The sequence below is a fragment of the Peromyscus maniculatus genome, chromosome 1 (genome assembly GCF_049852395.1).
Source record: "Peromyscus maniculatus bairdii isolate BWxNUB_F1_BW_parent chromosome 1, HU_Pman_BW_mat_3.1, whole genome shotgun sequence".
Taxonomy (NCBI): domain Eukaryota; kingdom Metazoa; phylum Chordata; class Mammalia; order Rodentia; family Cricetidae; genus Peromyscus; species Peromyscus maniculatus.
Genome location: NC_134852.1, coordinates 174,846,676 through 174,867,947, shown reverse-complemented (window position 1 = coordinate 174,867,947; position 21,272 = coordinate 174,846,676). Strand labels below are relative to the sequence as shown.

Here is a 21,272-nt window from a genome sequence, read left to right as displayed (position 1 = left end):
GCTGGTGGGCTTTGGATGACCCAGATGGGAGGTGAGTGCTAAGATGAACACTCAGAATCTGTGGACTCTTGGGAAAGTTATTTCAACCTCTCTGAGACCTACTTTCTTTAGCCATAAATTAGGCTATGGTCCTTGGGGGCCTACATATTAACATCTGGCACCCAATTAAATGCTCAGTTAGTAACTAGGTAGTCTTCAGAGTAAACTTGGACCTTCTTAGATACTCTCGCCTGAAGGGTCCCTCACCAGAAAGGTGTGCATGCTGTGAGAGTCTATAACAGGGCAAAGTATTGACTTTAATTCTTTGATATTATTATAAGATATATAAGGTTAATTATACATTGGTAGAAAGTTGAATTTTTTCTTTTTTGTAGATATGTGATGTGTACACATGTGCATGCAGAGGCCAGAGGAAAGTATTAGATGTGCTGCTCTATCACTCTCCACTCTATTCCCTTGATACAGGACCTCTCACTGAACCTGGAGCCAGTCTGGTGGCCAGTAAACCCCAGTGAACCTCCTGTCTCTGCCTACCCTCCCAGCACCGGGATTACAAGTACATGCGACCGTAGCTGGTTTTTTATGTGGGTCTGGGGACTTGAACTCTGGTCCTTATGTTTTCACAGCAAGCTATCTCACCTGCTGAGCCAACCCCCCAAGCCTGGCATTCTTAACAAATGTGAGAATAGGATAAGACATGCATTATAGCCGCTCAGAATTGACAAAGATTTGGGGTAGGACACAGTCCTTGGCACATAAGTTTGAAATTAAGAGGTCTAATTATAGCAATGATTGCAGTTTGTTGTGAAGTTGAGGAGAGAGATAATTCCTTACATGACTTAGTTTTCAACCACCTGACACATAAATACAAATGTTAGTTTCAAGCATTTCAATGATTTCCTCATAGCCAGTTCATCCAACTCTATGACACTCACAAATGGTTTATGTCCATCTAATAGCATTTCTGGGGAAGCAATCTCCATTCCTTTGTAGATCCTGGTGAGAAAGGTGCCTTGAGCTAATGGATAGGAAGATTTCACTCAGTGGCTGGCATATGTATCTATTTCCATCAGTGAACTGAGTCAATATTCTGATGGGTTAAGCACAGGGGAGTCCAGGAGAGTCCTGTTAACATTAGTCACTGGCCTCAAGAGACTGACAGAATGAGAAGGTTGTCCTATAGTTTATGTAATAATTCTTCTTCTAGTCTGCTTATTTCTATGTCCAACAATCCAGTGCCATCTGGGGATATGATGGAATGAAAGTAAAGATAAGTTGAAGGTTTTTAGGTATCTTAGGGAGTGACATCTTGGGGTAACCTCTAGGGACAGTGGCTTTCCTGGCAAAGCATAGGTAGCCCAGGCGCTCTGCACTGGCTGGGGCTTTTTTAGGCTTAAGTGAAGGGTGGCACATTTACTTGGCCATGCGGGGGAAACAAAAGCATTGCAGGCTGCCTTTTCCTTTGTTTCTCACATATGTTCCGAGGGGCAGGGTACATTTGCAAAGTCTTGTCTTTCATGGATTTTACCATTTCACCAGTCCCAGCCTCAGCAGCTTAACTCTGATTTTGTTGATTTCTCTCCCCTGTAGTCAAATATTTCCTTGGACATTGCTTAAAGCAGAATCTAATAGGGCCATTTATGTAGAAAAGAAACACTTAGAATAGAAAACAAAAATATTTTCTCATAGCAAGAGAGGTGTGAACAGGGTTGAATATATATATCATTGTTCAGTGCAGATCTGAGACCCTGCCAGCTGGACGCAGGTGTCAAAGTGGAGCAAGAACCTTTGAGGTAAATTAAGCTGCTAAAGGCTACGGAACATGGTGCAAGTGGAGATTGATATTCTTTTTTTTTTTTTTTTGTTTTTTTGTTTTTTTGTTTTTCGAGACAGGGTTTCTCTGTGTAGCTTTGCGCCTTTCCTGGAACTCGCTTTGGAGACCAGGCTGGCCTTGAACTCACAGAGATCCGCCTGCCTCTGCCTCCCGAGTGCTGCGATTAAAGGCGTGAGCCACCACCGCCCGGCCGAGATTGATATTCTTAGGTGTCATTTTGGAGGCAACCAAGGATGTCCTAGTCTCAGAAAGGGTGCATTCAATTTGCTCGAAGCTCAAATATCATCCCTGTGAAGGGAATGGGCTTGTCCACAAGCTCCTTTCTCCAATCCCGTCAAGGGTGAGATGTTCACCAGAGATGCAGCAGTGGACAGAATCTGCCATCAGGGTGAAAAGAGGCTCCCTTTAAAGACAATGCTGCCCCACTCAAAGCTCGCAACCCACACATCCTCACCTTATTCTTCCCTGTGAGGTTTCTGTTCATCACGACACCTCCTACTCAGGTTCACAGTGAACAGTGTTAGGATCTATTTCCTGGCAAGCCCATTAGGCTCTAGGACTGGAGAGACATCTTTTACTGTGGCTTCCTGAAGGATCAAAGTCCCCAAATCTCTTAGGAGACAAGGGAAGTTCCTTCCTCTACCCAGCCACTGAGAGCATCATGCAGCTTCTGGCTGTCCTCCCAGAATGTCTGCCTGTGAGGGAGCCACACCATACTTGATCTGGGATGCTTGGCATCCCTTGGAGGCTCTATACTCTGTGGTGAATTAAATCCACTAAGCAGGACCATCAGAGAATAGAATAGAAAATAATTCTCTCTTGCCTTTGACAATTGACTGAGGTTCTTAAATGTATAACAACAGCCAATGGAGTTTGTATGCCTGGATTCTAATCTTGCCTTTGCAACTAACATCTGGGTAAATGTGGGCAATTTAATCTCTGAGTCCTTGCTTTCTAATCTGGGAAGTAGAACGATATGAACCTGATGGGCATGATGTGGTCCCATGAGTGAGGTCAGACAGAGTGAGCAGCACCATTTCAACAACATAAGCAAATATTTGTTAGTGTTTAGTTGTTAGTCTAAGTAGTTTACATGTATGTGGCTAAGTCGGTTACTCATTAAACCACACAAATACCTGCAAGGCAGACAAAACTGTGCTCCCGGTCTTGAAGGGATGAAATTGTGTTTAAGGTCACAAAGCAAGTAGGTGAAGGGGCAGCATTCTAACTGTAAAGCACATACTCTTTCCCTCTCTGCTGAGACAGCCAGCAAGAATTCAGAATCAGCACTAACCATGATTAAAATACCATTTCTCATCTGAGAGGTTCAGAGATCAAAATTATGACATGATCTGCAGAGAAGGCAATGTCTGCTGCTATTGCAGGGCAGGGCAGATGCCTACATAGATTTTTACAAAGATCTGGGAACTGAAACCAAAATTGGCTCTTCATGCAGTGAGTGAAGGGTCATATCTATCGATAGATTTCCAGGAAGACGGTTCCTAGAAAGAAGTCCTGTGCATATGGAAGAAGAACATGTCTAATGGTGGTCCCAATGATGAGACTCATGCAAAGTCTATTTTTCTCCTGACCCAAACCAGTTTTTATCTTCTCTTCTTACAGCTCCTTCTGGGTTATTACTCCTGTAGCCAGTGGCTGGGGTGGTGAGGTGCTTCAGAACCGTCCCTATGGAGCTACTGTGTGATGCAGCTCTCCCAAGCTATGAAGCCCTATTTGTCCCTTTAATAGCACAGGCTATTTTTAGCCATTGGACACAAGCCAGTGGCAGTCATGTCGCTTGGGTGGGGGCTGTGGGGAAGTGGTTCCATGCACAGCTGTCTTGTTCTTTCTGCAGAACAAAGCATCCATGTTCTATAATTGTACCAGGAAGCACTAATAAAAGCTTTCCACACAAACCTCAGAATTCAATTAGTGATGCATTGTGACTTTGACCCTGAAGACAGACACAGGCTTAGCTTCCAACCAGCAGAATGGCCCCAGCTCAGCAAAGCTGGCTGCTCACAGCTCATTGCTTCCCGTTCTTCCTTGTGTGTTAAGACTGCCAGTCACAGCATCGTGTTTATACACGGACACATGCCTGGAAAATGGAGGGCGTCTGGCTTTGAATTTCACTGATTTGTTCTGCAGCACCGGTGGCAGCAGGACTTCACATACAGTTGCATCCTATAGCCATGCTGTTTCCACACAAAGAGGAAACTTTTATGATACTGTAATCTCACACATGATTAGATCCGGCAGGAGGCTGGGGAACCCTTCTCTCAAGCATGATTGAACCTGGGCAGTATGAATGTGTGAGTGGACTGCGGGAGTCACCCCAGGCAGAAAAAACTCATGGTGTTGTTCTTACTGTGAGTTCCATGTCCTCTTCGTCTTTCTCCTTTGTGGTCTTCTCTGGCTCCTCCGGCTCCTTCTCTTGGAGATGAATTTCTTGGGCCTGAGTCATATAAGGCATGTCATCTTTATTCTTGAACTCCAAGCTGAGAATTGAAGGAGGAAGTAGAATTCCCAGAATTACCTAAAGCAATAACAATGATAATAATAATAATCACATTTAAAGGATTAAGATTAGGGTGGTTGCTTAGCATCAGAGAGCCTGGGGTGTGGCATATGAGTATGTGTGGGTGCACATACATGCACACACACACAGGTGTTGGACTTGCTGTACAGAAATGTGGACACCTGGAAATCTAAACACACAAGAAAGTGACGTTTTGGACCATCTCGGAAATACTTATTTTGCCCAAATATATCTTATCCTATTTATTCCTACTTTATGGGAGAAACTGAGGAAAGAGAGCTTTTTCAAACAAAGCAAAGGTGGAAAAATATGAGATCTCCATTTAGTCATTAGACAGCACTTGGCCTTGTAAAATCAACTCGTACATGTACTGGTATTTATTTGTGAATATATCAAGCAGAGGTGATGTGTTAGCTGATGATCTCTGTTAAGTATTGTACCTCGAAGGCACATGTAGAAAATCATTTTATCTACTCTGGAATGTAGCTGGAGGGCTTCTCTCCAGGTCCCCAAAGCCCCGCAGTCCCACAATCCACGTATAAAATAATCACTCAGACGCTTATATCACTTATAAACTGTATGGCCATGGCAGGCTTCTTGCTAACTGTTCTTTTATCTTAAATTAACCCATTTTTATAAATCTATACCTTGCCACATGGCTGGTGGCTTCCCAGCGTCTTCACATGTTGCTTATCCTGGCCGTGGCTGCAGTGTCTCCCCTCCTCCTTCCTGTTTCCCCAATTCTCCTCTCTCTTTGTCCCGCCTATACTTCCTGCCTGGTCATTGGCCATCAGTGTTTTATTTATATAGAGTGATATCCACAGCACTGGAACATTCTGCTGGCATTAGCTAATGTACAAACAGAAACATCCCTCCCCACAGAGATCTCTGTATTCATCAAGCATAGTTGGTCTCCTCACATAAAAGCCCCAGGAAAGCCAACATTGCCTCGCTCTCATGTGTAAACACTGTGAAGCTCAGTGTCAGGATGCTCGTTACACAGGCCTTTCTCCATGGCAGAGCAATCTCCTCCATCGGCGGAAAACAGTGTCTTCCCTGGTTTCTCACAATTCTAAAATGGCTCCCTAAGATGAGCGTCCTTGAAGACACTGCACCGAGGGGAGGAACTCAGACAAATCCTGAGGGGTCAGTGAGTATCATGCTTCCACGGGGACAGTCCTGTGGTTCTGAAATACCCGTGGGGACTTAGGGCCAGTCAGGAGAAAAGGGTCAGAAATGACTCTGAATTATAGGTGCTTTGGGAGGCTCAAATGTCATGCTGGCAATCTTCATAGGGTACAATGTCCTGTCCTCGGGGCTGAGAACCTGCTTAGCCCTCCACCTGAGGCCAGGCCTGGCAGCTACTAGCGGCTTGACTCTGGAATGTAGTACATGACCCACTTTTTAGAACCATTTTTTATAACTTCCAGCCAAGAGCCCACAAGAAAGGTGGAGTGGGACAAACAGTGCTGGTCCAGGAAGACAACAGTCAAAGAGGGCAGGATGCAAACTTGTGGTGTGAGTCTAAAGAGCTTATTTATGTGTATCATGGGCAACACGGTCACCATGACGTCATACTGTATACTAGCAACTTGTTAAGAGAGTAGATTTCAGCCAGTCTTACCACATGCAAAAAGGGTAACTTGTAAGGTGATGAATATGCCAATTTTCTTGACTCTGGTAGTTATTTCATTGTGTATATTAAAGCATCATATCGTGATCTTAAATATATATAATTAAAAACTGGCATCATTAAAAATTAAACTAAACAAACACCCATTTTTTTCTCTTGTTCATTTCTCTTTTTAAAAATTCCTTCACTTTACTGTTTTCCTTGAAAAATCACTGAAAAGGATTAGAGGAGGCAAAAACTGAGCCGAGTGTGTAGCCCAATGGTGAGAGCTTGCCTGGCACGTGTGGGGCCCTGGGATCTTCTCTAAAAGGAATAAGGTAAAAGCTTCCACCCAACTTTCTATTCTTAAGAACAAGTCCCGTACACGGTCTGTTCAATCCCCGAGAGAATTGCTACAATTAACTACATATCTTCTTGTTTTTCCTTAATCTATACAGCTATCTCTATACAGCATCTTAAAATGGGCTTGGGTTGTATAGACTGGCCTGTGACTTGCTTTTCCTCATTTGAGACTAGATCAGGGTCTAGGGATGTAGCTCACTGCCATGTATGAGGGTTTAAGTGAGTAATGTCTTGATATACAAATCTATCTCAGCTTTAGTTCAGTTAAAATTTCTCAAGCCCATGCTATCAGAGCCCATGTCTCTATGATATGACATAATGCAAGGATAGCCTTGGTGGGACCAGGAGGGTATTCAGCCTCACAGGGTACTGAAGGGTGGCTTAGGTGAGACTCCTGTGGTAGCATGGCTGTGTAAGAGTTTACAGTGCCCCTATGGGACCTGTGTGTACTCTGCATCTTTGGATCTGAGACAAGATTCTAGTTTAGTAGGCCTCAAGATCTGCCCTCAAGACCCCCCATCCACAGCCTGTGAGGGTAGAGGTAGAACAATAGATCAATGACTAGAGTGTATGCAGACTGCCTTCTTAAATGTAACAGATTCCCACTTCAAATCCTTGACTCTAAATGAAAGTCACATCTCTACGGAGATTCTAATGAATGGTGGTGGGTTAACACCACCTTCCAACACAAGATAACCCCTAGACCCACCATAGATTTGGCTGGGAAAATGCCAACCAACCCTTGGACCAACCCTCTATGGCAACAGATCTTTTTTAGGTATGCTGACCTTGAGGCCTGAGTTCTTGCGCATGCGGAGCCGGCCCATCCACATGTCAGTGAGCAACATCTGGCTGCACGTGTGTGCAATGAAGTCACGGTGCTTGGCAGCCACAGCCAGCTGCAGGCATGTGGCATTGCTCCAGTTCTTCAACTCATACGTTAGCAGTTTCATGGCCAGCTGCTCATCCTGCTTGTAGGATTGGTCCAAGAGTTCCACAGCCAGCTGGCCAAAGTCCCTGAAAGACAAGGCATACGAGAGTCATTCAGGCTGACTTGGAGACTTCCATGAACAAAGATGGGCCCCACTGTTCAATTATAAAAGGTAGCTTGCTATGTGAGTAGCTGTTTAAATGTAAGGTTTAGTCTATTCACAAAACCACCCAGTCAACATCCTTTAAGTATTCGCTGTGTTAGATACCATATCTAGAACTGAAGATGTTAAGTCGAAGCTTGATTCCTGCACTCAAGACCCCCTAATTCAGGGCATGTGAGGATAGAGGCAGAATAATCAACCAATGATTAGAGTGTAGTGTGTCTTCTTAAATGTGACAGACCTCAAATTCAAACCTTATTCTTGCCAGACATATATGATCACAGCCATGTTACTTAAATTCTCTGAGGGATGATACCCTTAATTGGATGAAGTACATGATGATATGACCTGTTGCTTGGGGCAGTTGAGAGGATGAATGAAATCAGTGTAATCTCTCTGTACCTTCATGTAGCATTGTGCACAGTAAGGGTAAATTACTCATGCCCACCCTCTGTGTACTCTAGTGGGGTGACTCTTTTGTGGAGCTCAGAACTTCTGGCATTTGGAGTCTACCTTTCCTTCTTCCCCACCCTCTTCAGGAATGGCTAGCCAACCTGGAGTTGTGGTTCAGCTCCTGGGAAATGTCATCAACCATGTCATTCTCAGAGGCCTCATGAGCCATGGCTTTGCAGAGCTTGCAGGCCACCAAGGCTTTGGCCATGGCCTCCTCTCCATGCTGCCAGAAGAACAGGGCCATCTTCTGCCTCTTCATGAGAACAGCCCACACCATCAGCTCATGGAAGGGGAATGGGAAGTGGTTGATCTCAGGGTCATCCAAGTCAATGTCCACCTCTTCTTCACGCTTCTTGGTTGTCTTTCTTCCTCTCCTCAAGGGAATGTCATCCTGCAATTTTAGAGAAACAAGTACAGGCTGAGTGGAAAGTGAATCAGATTAGTTCATTACATACTTTAAGTACACCTTCCATTGGCTCAGCTCTAGAATCACACTGAAATGGACCAGACCAGTTCTTATCCTAAAGAGACTCACAAGCTCCTTTGGGGCTAATTTAAAAATAAGACTTAGAAAGGCATACTCAACTACCAACATGTCAGTTTATGCTTTACTTTAAACAAAACAAAACATTTTCTAAGCTGGGCATGGTGGTGAAACCCTAAAATCCCAGCAACACCTTGGAGTCAGAAATGGGAGGATGAGAGTTCGAGGCCAGGCTGGGCTACATAATGAGAATCTGTCTCAAAAATTCCAATGATACTTTCATAGGCCATTTTCTTTCTTTCTTTCTTTTTTGGTTTGTTTGTTTACTTTTGTCCGTTCTTCTTCTATAGGTGTGGCTGTCTATATCTCATGACGGACAGCATTTCCATGTTTCTTTTTTTCTGAAAAAGCAAGGTATTCTATACGTATGTTTTCACATAACAACAATAAACAATGAACCAAAGATGAGAACAAAACTGCTCAAGTTTCTGCATCCCTATTAGATGCATCTGCGAAAGTCTTTGGATCTGTTGCCATTTGTAAATCTTTCTAATTAATTTTGCCTATGGAGTTTATACACTTGTTTTTTCAAGTTAGTATTTACAATAGGATTTATTTATTTTTGTTTTCCCCCAATGCTAACATAAATTCATTGTGGAATTGTAAAAGCTACTGTGAGATGCTACCATGGCACCTGGAAAATCTTTATTTCCTTGTTTTAGAATCATGCACTAAGCCTTACTATTAAAATGAACTCATATGTTTTTAAATATGTGAGAAAGAGAATAATCGACACTAATAATTTGAGCAAACACTAACCTCCATTCCCAGCAGTTTCAAGGCTTTGGGCTGTTTAAAAAAACGTTGTGAACAAAGTTAGATTTCTTTTCATTGAGGTAAGAAACGAATTCTACTATATTGCAAATAAGTAATATAAGAACTCTACGGTATCATATAGCATTAATTTTATGTCACTGAGTAAACACAATAAAAGGAACATGTTTTTAAAAAAAATTTTTTTTAGGAGAATTAGGGATGTTGTGATTTTGGTGAACCACAGTGAATTAGGAAACTGAAGTGAGATAACTGAAGGCTTACAATGACTTTTGTGGGTTGAAGTTTCTTTCCCTTTCCTATAACTGTCCACTTGAGTGGTACCTCCAGGACATCCAGCACTTGAATAAATACTATGGTCTGAATGTTTTCTTCCTCATCCATCCCCATCATATGATGAAATTCTAACTGACAAGGTGTTGTTATTGGGGTGGGTATTTGGGGGACAGTGTTAGGTCATGATGGAAGACACCATCTAAGAAAAAGTTATATCCTTATCAAAAAGGCTGATGGGAGCTTGTTTTTTTCCCATGTGAAGACACAGCCAGAAAGTGCCATCTGTGAGGCAGAAAACAGGCCCTCAGCATAAAGTCAGTCTGTTGGTACCCTGTTCTTGAACCTAGAGCTGTGGGCTGTATGTTGACGTTGTTTATGAGCTTATGGTATTTTGTTACAGCAGTCTGAGCAGAGAAGACATAAACAATGAAACAATCAACAGATCAAACCAGATATTTCTCAAACCTCTGGAAAACTATCATGCAGACACTTGGAGTATAATTCAAAACGTTTGTTTAGCTGCTTCCTCTGGCTCTCTTCCAGCGCTGCACAGTAGAGCGAGGGGGGAGGGCAGAGCAGGTGCTGCTAGAGGTACAAGTGGCCCCATGGCTGGGAACATCAGCACACAGGAGGTGGCTTCCCTGGCCACGCTGGGAACGTGTGCAAGGGCACACCTGAAGGCCACAGAGAAGGCCACTCGGGAATTATAGAACTTGCTTTGTATTTAAGAAGGGGAGAACAAAGTTACACCCATGGACCAGGAGTACCAATTCTGTGTTCTAAGTTTATTGGAGCAGTGGGTGTCATTCTGGAAGCTGCTGAGGACATAAGAATTATAAGCTGACAGTTCCTGCGAATTTGATGTGATTATATAAGTTAGAATAGCTTGAAGCTGTCTCCCTTCTTTTCTCTTTTGGCTTCTAAATTACCACAAGTCTAAGTTTTTTGTCTTTCTTCAAACTTTTTGTTCCCCCTGTCCTGATTTTCTAATAGCTCCACAAAATACTTTCATTAGTGAAAACTTTGTTAAAAATAAAACAAAACAAAAACAAACAAACAAAAAAACCAGAAAAACAAACTCAAAAACTTCATAAAATAAAGGGGAAACCATAAAATTCAAACATTAAGAAAATCATAAACTTTTTTTTAAAGAGAGAAAAAAGAAATAATGCCCACTACCAGCTGAGACTGGCAGCTCTTGGGATGTCATTTTGGGGTCCTCAGGGTCCCCCAGCCCCTTTCAGGGAGTGAAGTCCAAGCTATGTTTCTAGTAGTAACACACCTTTGAGATTCCACGGTGTTCACGAAAGCCCAAAGCTGTGGGGCCCTAAGCTTGACATGAACCAGGGCGGTGGAGAACCCACTGCTAGGCACAGAACGAACCAACCAAATAACATCAAACCAAACAACCAACCAACAAAAACTCAAAACAGCTTCACTTAATGTCCTCAAGACGTAAACATTGTAAGCACTGGCTAAATTGACCCATGAAGACATGGTCTAGACATGCCCTATTCCCACCCTGTGGGATATAAGTGGAAGCTGTCCTTCCTGGACCACTTTTGCCACAGACCGACCCAATGATTCCCGAGGAAAAGTGCAGTTTTTTTTTTTTCTGGAATTGAGTTGCAGACATTAAAAAAAAAAATGCAAAATAGAAAACCAAAATCAAAAAACAAACAAACAAAAGCCTCCAAAACAAAACAAAACAAAAAACAAATCCTTCCCCCAATGGAAAATCATTTTTATTTGAAGGAAAGACTAGCAGAGAGACTGCAGCACCAGGCAGACGTTTTTAGGATGACCAAAGTGGGACTGTCACCTCAAGGAAAACAACAGATAGAATTTGGCCAGTATTTTAAATTTAATAATACATTTCAATAGTTTGAATGGAAAAAGAGGGAGGTGCACTTTCTATCTTTTCAATTCATTTTCCCTTGGCGACAAGAGGCCAAATACCCCAAATCTCTCGTCCCCAGTCTTCCCCAAACAGCCTAAGATCATGCTAGAAGCTCACCCGTTTGGGGCCAAACAGATTGTGGTAGAGGGTCCGGAAGCGTTTGCGCGTGTAGTTGCAGCGGTAAGCCCCGCCCATCAGGTACTCAATCACCAGGCCAATGTCTATGAGGCTGATTCTGTAGTCCGGGGGCAGGTTTCCCTGTTGGGGATGAAGAGAACAACAGACAAACCCAAAAAGACGGCATGGTTTACTAAGGGTTCAATGGCAAGTGTTTTGTAACTATTTTAGAGTAAAAATTATAATGAAAAAGGAAACATGAATGTATTATTATGCTGGTTAATTAATTCACCTTAAAATAGATCCAACCGAAACCTGGATACTCTCGCTTGGAAAGAAGACATAAGTTAAATAAGAAGATGTGGTAATCGCCGGCAATAACAGAAAATCAAATTATTTATTCAAGTCTTCAGCTGGGGAGAAAAAAACACCAGTGTAGCAGAAAGAAACACAGGCTAGACAAGGCAAGGGCTATCATTCCCAGCTTCTAGATGCAGGGTCCCCTGATGCTCCTGAGCCTCTCTCTGACCCAGGCCTGTGTCTTGCAGGCGCTTTGTTTTCTCCCCACTCACAAAAGGAAGACTCCTCTCAGAAGATGAGTGTCGCTACCAGGGCGAGGACCACTTAGAGAAGATCAATTCTACTTGAACACCAGACCTCTGTTAGCTGGTCACATACACTGGCACACCCCCAGCCCACAATAAATAATAGGGAACAGGGTCAGCATTTCATAGTGTCAGAATGGAGCTCTATGAGTGTCCCTTGTGCTTAAAGGGTGTGTGTGTGTGTGTGTGTGTGTGTGTGTGTGTGTGTGTGTGTGTGTGTGTGTGAAGTGTGACAGGAGAAGAAATTTTAACACTGGAATTAAAACTTTCACAAGATTAAGGTGGTTTTGTCACCTTTTGTTGCAAAATAGCTTTGTTTGGTTGCGGAGAGGGCATTTAGGATGGAGCCTAGGACTTTGTACATACTAAGAAAGCATTTTAACATTGGGGCACATCTCTAGACAGAAAGTAGCATTTCTAAAGACACCAGAAGTATGGTGTGGCTTTTAGTTTTTATTAAAAACATTGTTTTTTTGAGTGCTGGTTCTAGGAATGGAACACAGGAACTTGTTCATACAGATGGTTCAAAAGAGGATTCTTTGAGCCCAAGAAAACTCTTCACTCTGTTAAGTCAAGGAAGAAGGGATGCACAGTGAATTGAAGAGGGCATAGATGACTGACTGGCAGCTCTCACTGCTTGGCTTAATATCCGATGCAGGCCAGCATCCTCTGCCAGTGATGGCCTATATCATACACACTGTGGGGAATTCAGTGACTATGTGGAGATCTAGACCATGTCCTACCTACTTCAGTGTGTTGGGAATCTGTGTGCCTCATTGCCTCCTTGGGTGGCTTCTGATGCAAGCCTGGATTTTTGGAACCTCTTCTCTACCACCTAAGGCTCAGGTGGCAATGGCAGTTCACCTAGGGATCTCCAGAGTGTGATATGGGAATCTCTGTAGGTAGGAAATCCATCGAATTGGTTAAAGGAGGCTTCAATGTAGCCTGTCATTAAACCTATAGTTTTAAATTTGTCTTGATTATTTTTATATCTTTATACTTGCCATGCCTTTTATAACATGTGGGGTGGGGTTGGTTCTTGTGATTTTTGTTGTTGAAAATATGTATCAATGAAACAATGAAATTAATTGATGTGGCTGGGATCCAGCCTGGGTTGGGCTTTTTGTGTTATGTTCTCTTCAATGAACTTAAGTAGCTACATTCTCTCTCCTCATCCACCCTGGTTGGGGTAACTATGTCCTGGGTAGTCTCTAAAGAGAATGGCAGCCTTGCTTCATGATGAGGATGATGGCCTTGACTTGGTGTGATCTGCACACATCAATGACAAATCATCTATATTGCTTATCCCAGGACACAATTGTTGGACAGAAGGGGAGCTTTCATGTATTTATGTCAAGAATTCTGGCCAGAGACATGAGTCCCCAGGGCAAACAGCAATGGGTTAGACTCTGTTAGCTCAACCCCATGTGACTCTATCCTTTCTGTATCTCACTTTATGCTCTAAAATCAGGTGACATGGACTGTTGCTCCTCGGGCTCTGCCTGTTTCTAGAAGCCCAGCTGTTAATTAGCACCCATCAACTGCTTTTATTTTCTCCTGCTCTCCATTGGGCAAAGTTCCTTGTGCAGAGTGCTCAAGGTTGGTGTCCCCTGGAGTTTGGTGTGTGGGGCTGGGGGTGGTCAAGGAACCCATGTGGATAGACCTGTGCTCTCACTTCACCTGCTCTGGAGGAGGCAAAGAGGGTGAATGGCACCTTGAATGCCCAACAGGTAGTGACAACAGCCTTCTGGAGGAGTCTTCCTTTGCTTTGGAATTTAAAAAAATGATACCAGAGTCATTCTTATTCTGTCTGCTGTTTCCTAGTCCTCTCCCCACCCTGTGGGTCATGACTTCGGTAATGGGCAAAGCCTCAAGAATGATTTCCCATTTCATGCCTTAACAACACAGGGTAGGTCCTGAGATTCAAGTGATTTAATAGAGGATTGGGAGGCAGGTTGACAACTTGAAAATGTTGCCTTCATGCTATGAACCATTACTTGAAGGTAAAATTTAAGTCATGCCATGCTTAAAGATGTCCTCCAGAGCAGTTCAAACTCACAAGTTGAATCTGCTCTTCAAAATGAACTGTCTTTGAGTGTCAGCTCATGATATGGCTGTCAGATTTTAACTGTTTAGGAACATTGATTTTTTTTTCCTTTGAAATTCGTAACAAGCCTTGAAGACAAGCTTGTTTCCTCCAGGATGTGCAAAGTCTTAAATGATTGCTGATTTTCAGGTTCACTAAAGAAGAGTGTGGAAAAAACTTGGGGAACAGGCTTGACAGGGGAAAAATCGTCACTGGGTAGGACTCAGTCTGGGGAGCACTCGGGAAGAAAGGCAGTAATCCATGGTTTAGTAGACTAGCAAAGTAAAAAAACCAGGCAATGAATTATTTTAAAATAAGAATGCTCCGACAAATTTGCATGAATTTATCATATGGGCTTATGAAAATCTCCTTTTCTTACCCAAAGTTTCGAAAACTCTTCCTTCCTTCCTTCCTTCCTTCCTTCCTTCCTTCCTTCCTTCCTTCCTTCCTTCCTTCCTTCCTTCCTTCCTTCCTTCCTTCCTTCTTCCTCTCTCCCCGCTTCCTTCCTTTCCCTTTGTCTATTTCCCCCTCTCTCTTGTATTCAGCAAAACTGGGTCTTAGTTCCCATGTAAATGGACTTTAAATCTTAATTTCACCATGGCCGTATATTCTACTCAAATCACCCTCCTGTGGTGGTGAAGGACAGCACAGATAATCTGAAGTATTAGCACATTTAAATTGACAAAAGAGAAACTACTGCTTAAAACATCTGGAGCCACAGACTGAGCAGGCAGCTACTGAAATGGCGGGTTATGTTTTACAGAAGTGCAGACAGACTTGAGCCACTAGTCTAGTAGGAAAGCCGTGAGTAGAGTTGATGGATTTATGCATGCAACTGCTTCAAGGAATTGGTGTGGCTTGTATCAGTTCAAACTTCTGGTGGATGGAGAATGCTATTCTTTGCCACACTACTTATAGATTGTTCTCTAGAGAGAAAAGAATTTGAGATCTTGAGACTAGCTTGGAAGCACTTCTCCTCACTCATTTCTGTAGGTTTCAAAGAACAACTGGGCTTGGAGATAACCTGATTGGCTTACGTGATGTGATAATTACAAAAATGTATCCTTGGGTTTGTAGACATCATTTACATTTAATTTAGAGATACCTCACTAGATAATACATTTAAGGTTCAGAACTATGTTTCTATCTCATGTACGTGTGTGTGTGTGTGTGTGTGTGTGTGTGTATATATATATATATATATATATATGTATATATATATATGCATATATATAATATTATGACTATTGGTTAAAAATTTCACAGAATAATATATATACCTGTAAGGAAGGAGGCCCTTATTACTCATTATATTCTTTAATTTTAAAAATTAAATGTCCCAAGACATTCTTAGATTTTAAACCTAGATTTTTGAATCCCCTGAGTAAGTACTTGGCCTAAATTAGGAAAAGTCATATGGGACCATGGGAGAGATTTGCGCCCAGATGTTAATTTCTTTCCCTTTCACATCTTTGAGAAACACACAACACAGAGTTCCATTTTCAGCTCATTTCATCCATGATCATAAACTGTTGATATGTCTGGTTCCTTTGCCAGCGAGAAGGCTATATCTTCCTTTCTTCCAATAGCCAGAAGTTCCCCTTATCAGAGACAGGAGTCTTCATTTCTTGTTTCTACTTTTTTCAGGAGAAGAAACGGAAGACAGGCATTGTCTTTGCCCTCCTCTTACTGGCAGTCTGCTCTCCCAGCGAAAGGAGAAACTGTTTCTAGGCCAGTTCAGTGCTATTCTGGGTGAGTTTTAAAGTCATTTCCTCTAGTTCCTAAGTCAGTGAGGAAATGAATGCTCACCCAACTACCCTCTCGCTCTATTATCCTGTCACTCTTAAAGGTCTGCTCTTAGCTCACAGCCCTCCCTCCCATGTTCTTAACATCCTTTTCTTATCAGTCTATAGCGTTTTCAAGGTACATTAACAGCTAAGAAGCTTTAAAGGGGGAAGAAAGTACTCTAAGGGCATGCTGCGTGCCTTCTAATAAGACTCTCAATATGAACAAATGCAGGAGGCAGCTCAGGGAGCTTCAGCTAATGGATAGTGGTCTTGCAAAGTGGAAATCTATGGAGAAGAGAAAGGAATATGAGAGAGCTTGATCATTTATACTCAAGGAACTATACTTCAAAAATCTCCTTGAAGATCAGGCAAGACCTTACTGCTGGGAAAGGGGTCAGGGAAAGTGCATGTGTGACTCCTTCCAAGGCTTGGGTTGGCTGATGGATGAGATTCTGGGACCAAAGCATAGCTATATTACCAGAAAGCTCCACATTCTAGCTAGACACAGACTAGTCGGAGGTGAGTAATTGGTATCATATCTATTATTTTAGAAACACTCGAAATAATTTCTTGAATATGAGAGTCAAATGCTTTTCAATGAATATGTTGAGTATGTAATCACCCGAGTTTAGTTTCCAGAAAAATTTAAGCCAGGATAAATTACACAAAAGGAAAATGTGGGAAGGAAAGGGGTTTCTTGGAGGCACAGAGGCCACTGTGGCTTGGCATGGGCCAGTCTGAGGAAAGCTGGGGTCTCATAAAGTGGTGATTCAGGTAAACAGGCCACACAGGAGCTGCTTCTCTTGATTTCAAGGGCTACAGGCCTTGCTCACAAAGTTGGACAGTCCTCATTACGGTTGTGTGGAGATGGAAGGGAGGTTTGGAGCAGCAAAGGAAAAAAAAAGTGGATGTACATTTTGTTTTTGTTCTTATAACCTTTACTCATTCTTAACTAAGGCCCAGTTGGTTAAAATAGGCTATATAGAAGCAGTTCCCACAGCCTCTGGCACTTTAAAGACTATATCAAAAGTTGCTTACAGTTCGTTAAGGGTCAAGTCTAGTTGAGACTTTCTATGGGATGATGTACTTGTCCAGTACTTTGATTCTCAGTTGAGAATCAAACCAGTCCAGGGCTTGCCCTGAGTCTATGATGTATGGAGAAGGAACTTAGTTCCTTGTCTAAATCCTGGACATGCTTGGCAAGGCCATCAATGACCTGGGCCTAGGGCTCTGGGAGAACTGAGGTTTCTGATCGTGGGAAACCCTTCTTTCCCGTCCTTGAAGGGCTGTGGTGATCAGTCAAGGCTGCCGAGTCCAGGGTGCACTCGAAACACTCCTTGTTCCCTTTGGGCAGCTTGATCAGCTTCTCTCTGACTCTGTCCCATTGTATGATAGTTTCCTGATGACGCTCTCATTTTTTTCCTGCACACTGTGTATAAGGTGCTGCACTTAATTAGCTTGCTTGGCATGCGACATAGCTTGTGTAAGACTTCCTGATCCCAACTTTCCTAGCTTCTTCATTTCTGATCCTATGGTCCTCCCTCTCAAGAACCTGCCACTGAAGAACGACCTGCTGGTCCAGATCATTTCTCTAAGTATGTCCTTGGGTTCTGGGGTAATACTGCAGCATTCCTAGGAGATAGGGAAGGTCTACAATGTCTGTTTTGTTCTTTGGAGTTAAAGGTTCTGAAGTCAAGATACTCTTAAAAGAGACGGGCAAAAGATGCAAGTACATGCTAAGATTAATCATGACCTTCCCATGTTCAACTTTACATGAGAATATTATATAATGATAATAAAGACATTATAACCCTACTTCAGACAGTTTTTAAAAATTTATTTATCTTCATTTTTTGTGCATTGGTGTTTTGCCTACACATATGTCTGTGTGAGGGTGTTGGGTTCCCTGGAACTGGAGTTACGACAGTTGTGAGCTGCCATGTGGGTGCCGGAGGAGCAGTCAGTCCTCTTAACCGCTGAGCCATTTTTCCAGCCCCCCCTTCAGACAGTTTTTTTGTGGCGAGTAAATGAATTCAGGTGTGTAGAAAGTCTATGGAATCCTGGGTACCCATCACTAGTAGGCCTCACTCATTGCTACTTCTCCTTGATAAAGGATCTGTGGTGATATTAGCATGTTACCAATCACTGCATATTGTCATCATCTCCTTACCCTTTAACCTCCTCCATAAACTGTGAATGACTCACTTGCACCCACCAGCTTAAAAAAAAAAATCAAATGAATAGATGGACATAAAACGTATTTTGGAAAAATAAAGTGTTGTGAAGATGGAATGCCGAGCTGAGCCACCTTTTCTCAGCTTCTGACTACACTTTATATGAAGGTAGATAGAGGATGTCATGAGGAGCTGGCAGGAAGGTACTTCATGTGGTAAGCTACCCTGGAAACTAACTCCCCAAACAGTAAGGGGCATTTGGAAAGACGTAGGTAATGACATAAATCCACGTTGGCATGGTGGAGAGCCTGGAATCTGCTATAGAAAAGCATTACATTCAATAAAAGCATCTCAAACCATGGTGACTGGAGGAAGGACCACAGCGGCATCGTCAGCAGAGGTGTCCAAGCTACCAAGCAGAGGCGCATACATTGATCCGCAACGATGGGGGCTGGCAGGGACATGGAGACTAGGCAGCTCATGCACAACGGGTACAGTCTATGACAGGAAGCACTCAGCACAGGGCCTCTGACCTGAGGTCTAGAGGATTCTTACCTTTTTGACATCCCTGACCAAGTGGTACAATGTATTTGAGGGCCCATGTCTCTGAAAACGATAAAGAACAATCAAACAGTTTTGCTAGTCAGGGGCTCCAGGCGGTGACTGGAGAGGGAGCGGAAGGAAGGGCTCTGGCTGGTGGAGGGCAGCTCTTTGTTCTGGCTCTTGTTCTAGTTGCTCAGTTGTAGTTGTGACTTTGAAACCAAGGCTGGCTGGATTTTGGGATCACATGTTCTCCAGAGAAATATGTTTGAAATTGTAGGTTCAAACTTTGTAAGGCTGATTATCAACTAATAGATACCTGGGCCAAATGGTGTGGAAAGAGCTAGTTTTATAACAAGAGAGAGCAGAGGGCTTTTTGACATGTTGCCATAGAAATGTCTTAATTTTATTTAATGTAGTTTTCCAAGTTGTCATTGAAAACTTGTCTCAAAAATGCACTGGCCAGCTTTCTCTGCAAAAGGCCGGGAAGTCAATAGTGAATATTTGTGGACTATGCAGCCTTCTCAAATCTGTTTAGCTGTTATTATTGTGTGAAAGCAGCTATAGGCTATACATAAATGAATGATCTTGGCTATGTTTCAATAAAACTTTATTCATGGTTACAGAAAATCAAATTCCATATAATTCTTTTAGGAGAGGGCTTTTATTGTGTAATCCCAGATGGCTTTAAAATCATAGCCCTCCTGCCTCAGCCTTCTGAATCCTGGGTTTACACATAGATGCTACTCTCTCTGGCCAGATTTCATAAATTTTAACATGTCATAGAATATTGTGGCTTCCTTTGGTTGTTTCAACAATTCGATATAAAAGAAAGTCATCCATAAGTGGGAGGTGACCACTCCCAGGCTGTACAGAAATAGTGGACTTGTGGTAGCTCTCTGACATCTGACTTTAGGAAAAGTCATAAGCTAGCTGGGGAAAAAGAGGCCAGGAAAGGGTGTGCATGTATTGAGGCTTAGAATAAAGTAGATGATTTGTTATTCTCTGGTCTCTCAGGAGGAGGGATGCTAAGGAAAGTACAGAATACCCAATGAAATCTGAATTTCAAATGAGCAATGATGCCCCATGCAATATGGGGAATATATAGTCAGCCCTCCAAACTCATGATGTCTGTATTTGTGGAGTCCACCAACTGGATTGAAAATATTTGTGAGAAGTTGTGTGTGTACTGAATATGTACAGGTATTTTTCTTATCATTCCTTAGATCATTGGTTATCAACTTTCCTAGTGCCATGACCCTTTAAAACAGTTAGTTCTTCATGTTGTGGTGACCCCCAAGCATAAAATTATTTTGTTGCTACTTCATAACTGTAATTTTACTGTTATAAATCATAATGTAAATAGCTGATATGCAACCCCTACAGGGGTCATGACCCACAGGTTGAGAAACACTGCCTTAGACGTTACAGGCCAATAACTATTTATTTACCTTGTATTGGGTATTGTATATGAGAGTGTAAAGTCCCTGGTTTAGCTGCTTCATTATTTCGCTTCCAGAGAGAGGTTACTTAAAAAAAAAATGGGTGATGTGTGTAGGTTTTGTCATTTAGATGAGGAATTTGAGCATTTAAAGGTATTTTTTTCTTTTGTGGTAGCTCCTAGAATGAATCCTATGAAGATATGAAGGACAACCATATTCATGGTAACAATCATTGCTTATCTGAAAACCAAATTTTGCTGGTGTGCTGCAGTTATTTGGTAAATCTGGCAACATGATCGGAGGATCTAAAACAATGATAATGCTCTGGGGCTGAGATTCCTGGCCCCAACCCTGCTTGTGCAGACAGGCATCACAGAGCCTGCCGTGATGCACTGTGATGCACTTTCTCCTCATCCAGTGAGGAGAATAACACCCCTTCATCTGACAGGGCTATCTGATGATTCCGTGATGCAACACTTCTTTATAAAGCTGTTACGTTGGGCTCAGCATTCAGTAAGTGATAGATAGCATTATTATTATTGTCATTTGCTGTCCCATATTTTTTCTCAACACGGTACTGCAGGTGACCACCACCAGTTGATCGGAGTAATGAAAACTGTTGGTCTAAGGTCTAGGGACAGGGTTCTTTCCTTCTTTCCTAGACGTTGGAAAGAACCTTTGGCCTCCCAACACTATCTAACTGATACCTCAGTCGTGGTGCCCAGGCGTATTTATTTCTCACTGTAAATCTCAGTGTGTTGAGGCAAGATAAGGCTGCAGAGAAAGCAGAAACCTGGACCCACTCTGCCAGCTGGCTTCCTTCCTTTAGTGGCCTTAACACGAAGCACACTGCTCTTATCTGTCACCTACCTCTTGTTGAGTCCATAGCTCTATTGCATTGCACCCGTGGTGCTGGGACAGACATTGTATCCAGTGTGTGGAAAAGAAACTTCTGAGAAGAGGCTTGAGTTAGGTACTGGGCTCTTTTTGTTGTCGTTATTCAGAGATTTAGGTTCTTCAATAAATTACTTCTCGCCTCTGACTATGCTTTACACTCTCATGACTCTACAAAATTCATATTGAGCTTCATATCGGTACAGAGGTATGGAAAGGTGGGGCTCTTAGGTGATCT

General features: G+C 42.6%; 1 protein-coding gene across 21 annotated transcripts in view; it reads right to left on the bottom strand.

The window, feature by feature from the left end:
* The window catches only part of Trpm3 (transient receptor potential cation channel subfamily M member 3), an 848,188-nt gene that overhangs the window by 73,547 nt on the left and 753,369 nt on the right, over nucleotides 1-21,272 (bottom strand). For 8 of the 21 annotated variants that reach the window (XM_042261850.2, XM_006985386.3, XM_016003870.3 and 5 more), the window contains 7 exons: nucleotides 18,714-18,764; nucleotides 11,799-11,834; nucleotides 11,507-11,647; nucleotides 9,199-9,228; nucleotides 7,997-8,286; nucleotides 7,137-7,365; nucleotides 4,203-4,370 (listed from right to left, as the gene is read on the bottom strand). In XM_042261850.2, coding sequence (XP_042117784.1) covers nucleotides 4,203-4,370; nucleotides 7,137-7,365; nucleotides 7,997-8,286; nucleotides 9,199-9,228; nucleotides 11,507-11,647; nucleotides 11,799-11,834; nucleotides 18,714-18,764 — 945 coding nt within the window. The remainder of the gene's footprint in view (nucleotides 1-4,202; nucleotides 4,371-7,136; nucleotides 7,366-7,996; nucleotides 8,287-9,198; nucleotides 9,229-11,506; nucleotides 11,648-11,798; nucleotides 11,835-18,713; nucleotides 18,765-21,272) is intronic. The other 13 variants (XM_006985391.3, XM_006985385.3, XM_006985382.4 and 10 more) reach the window with 5 other exon arrangements.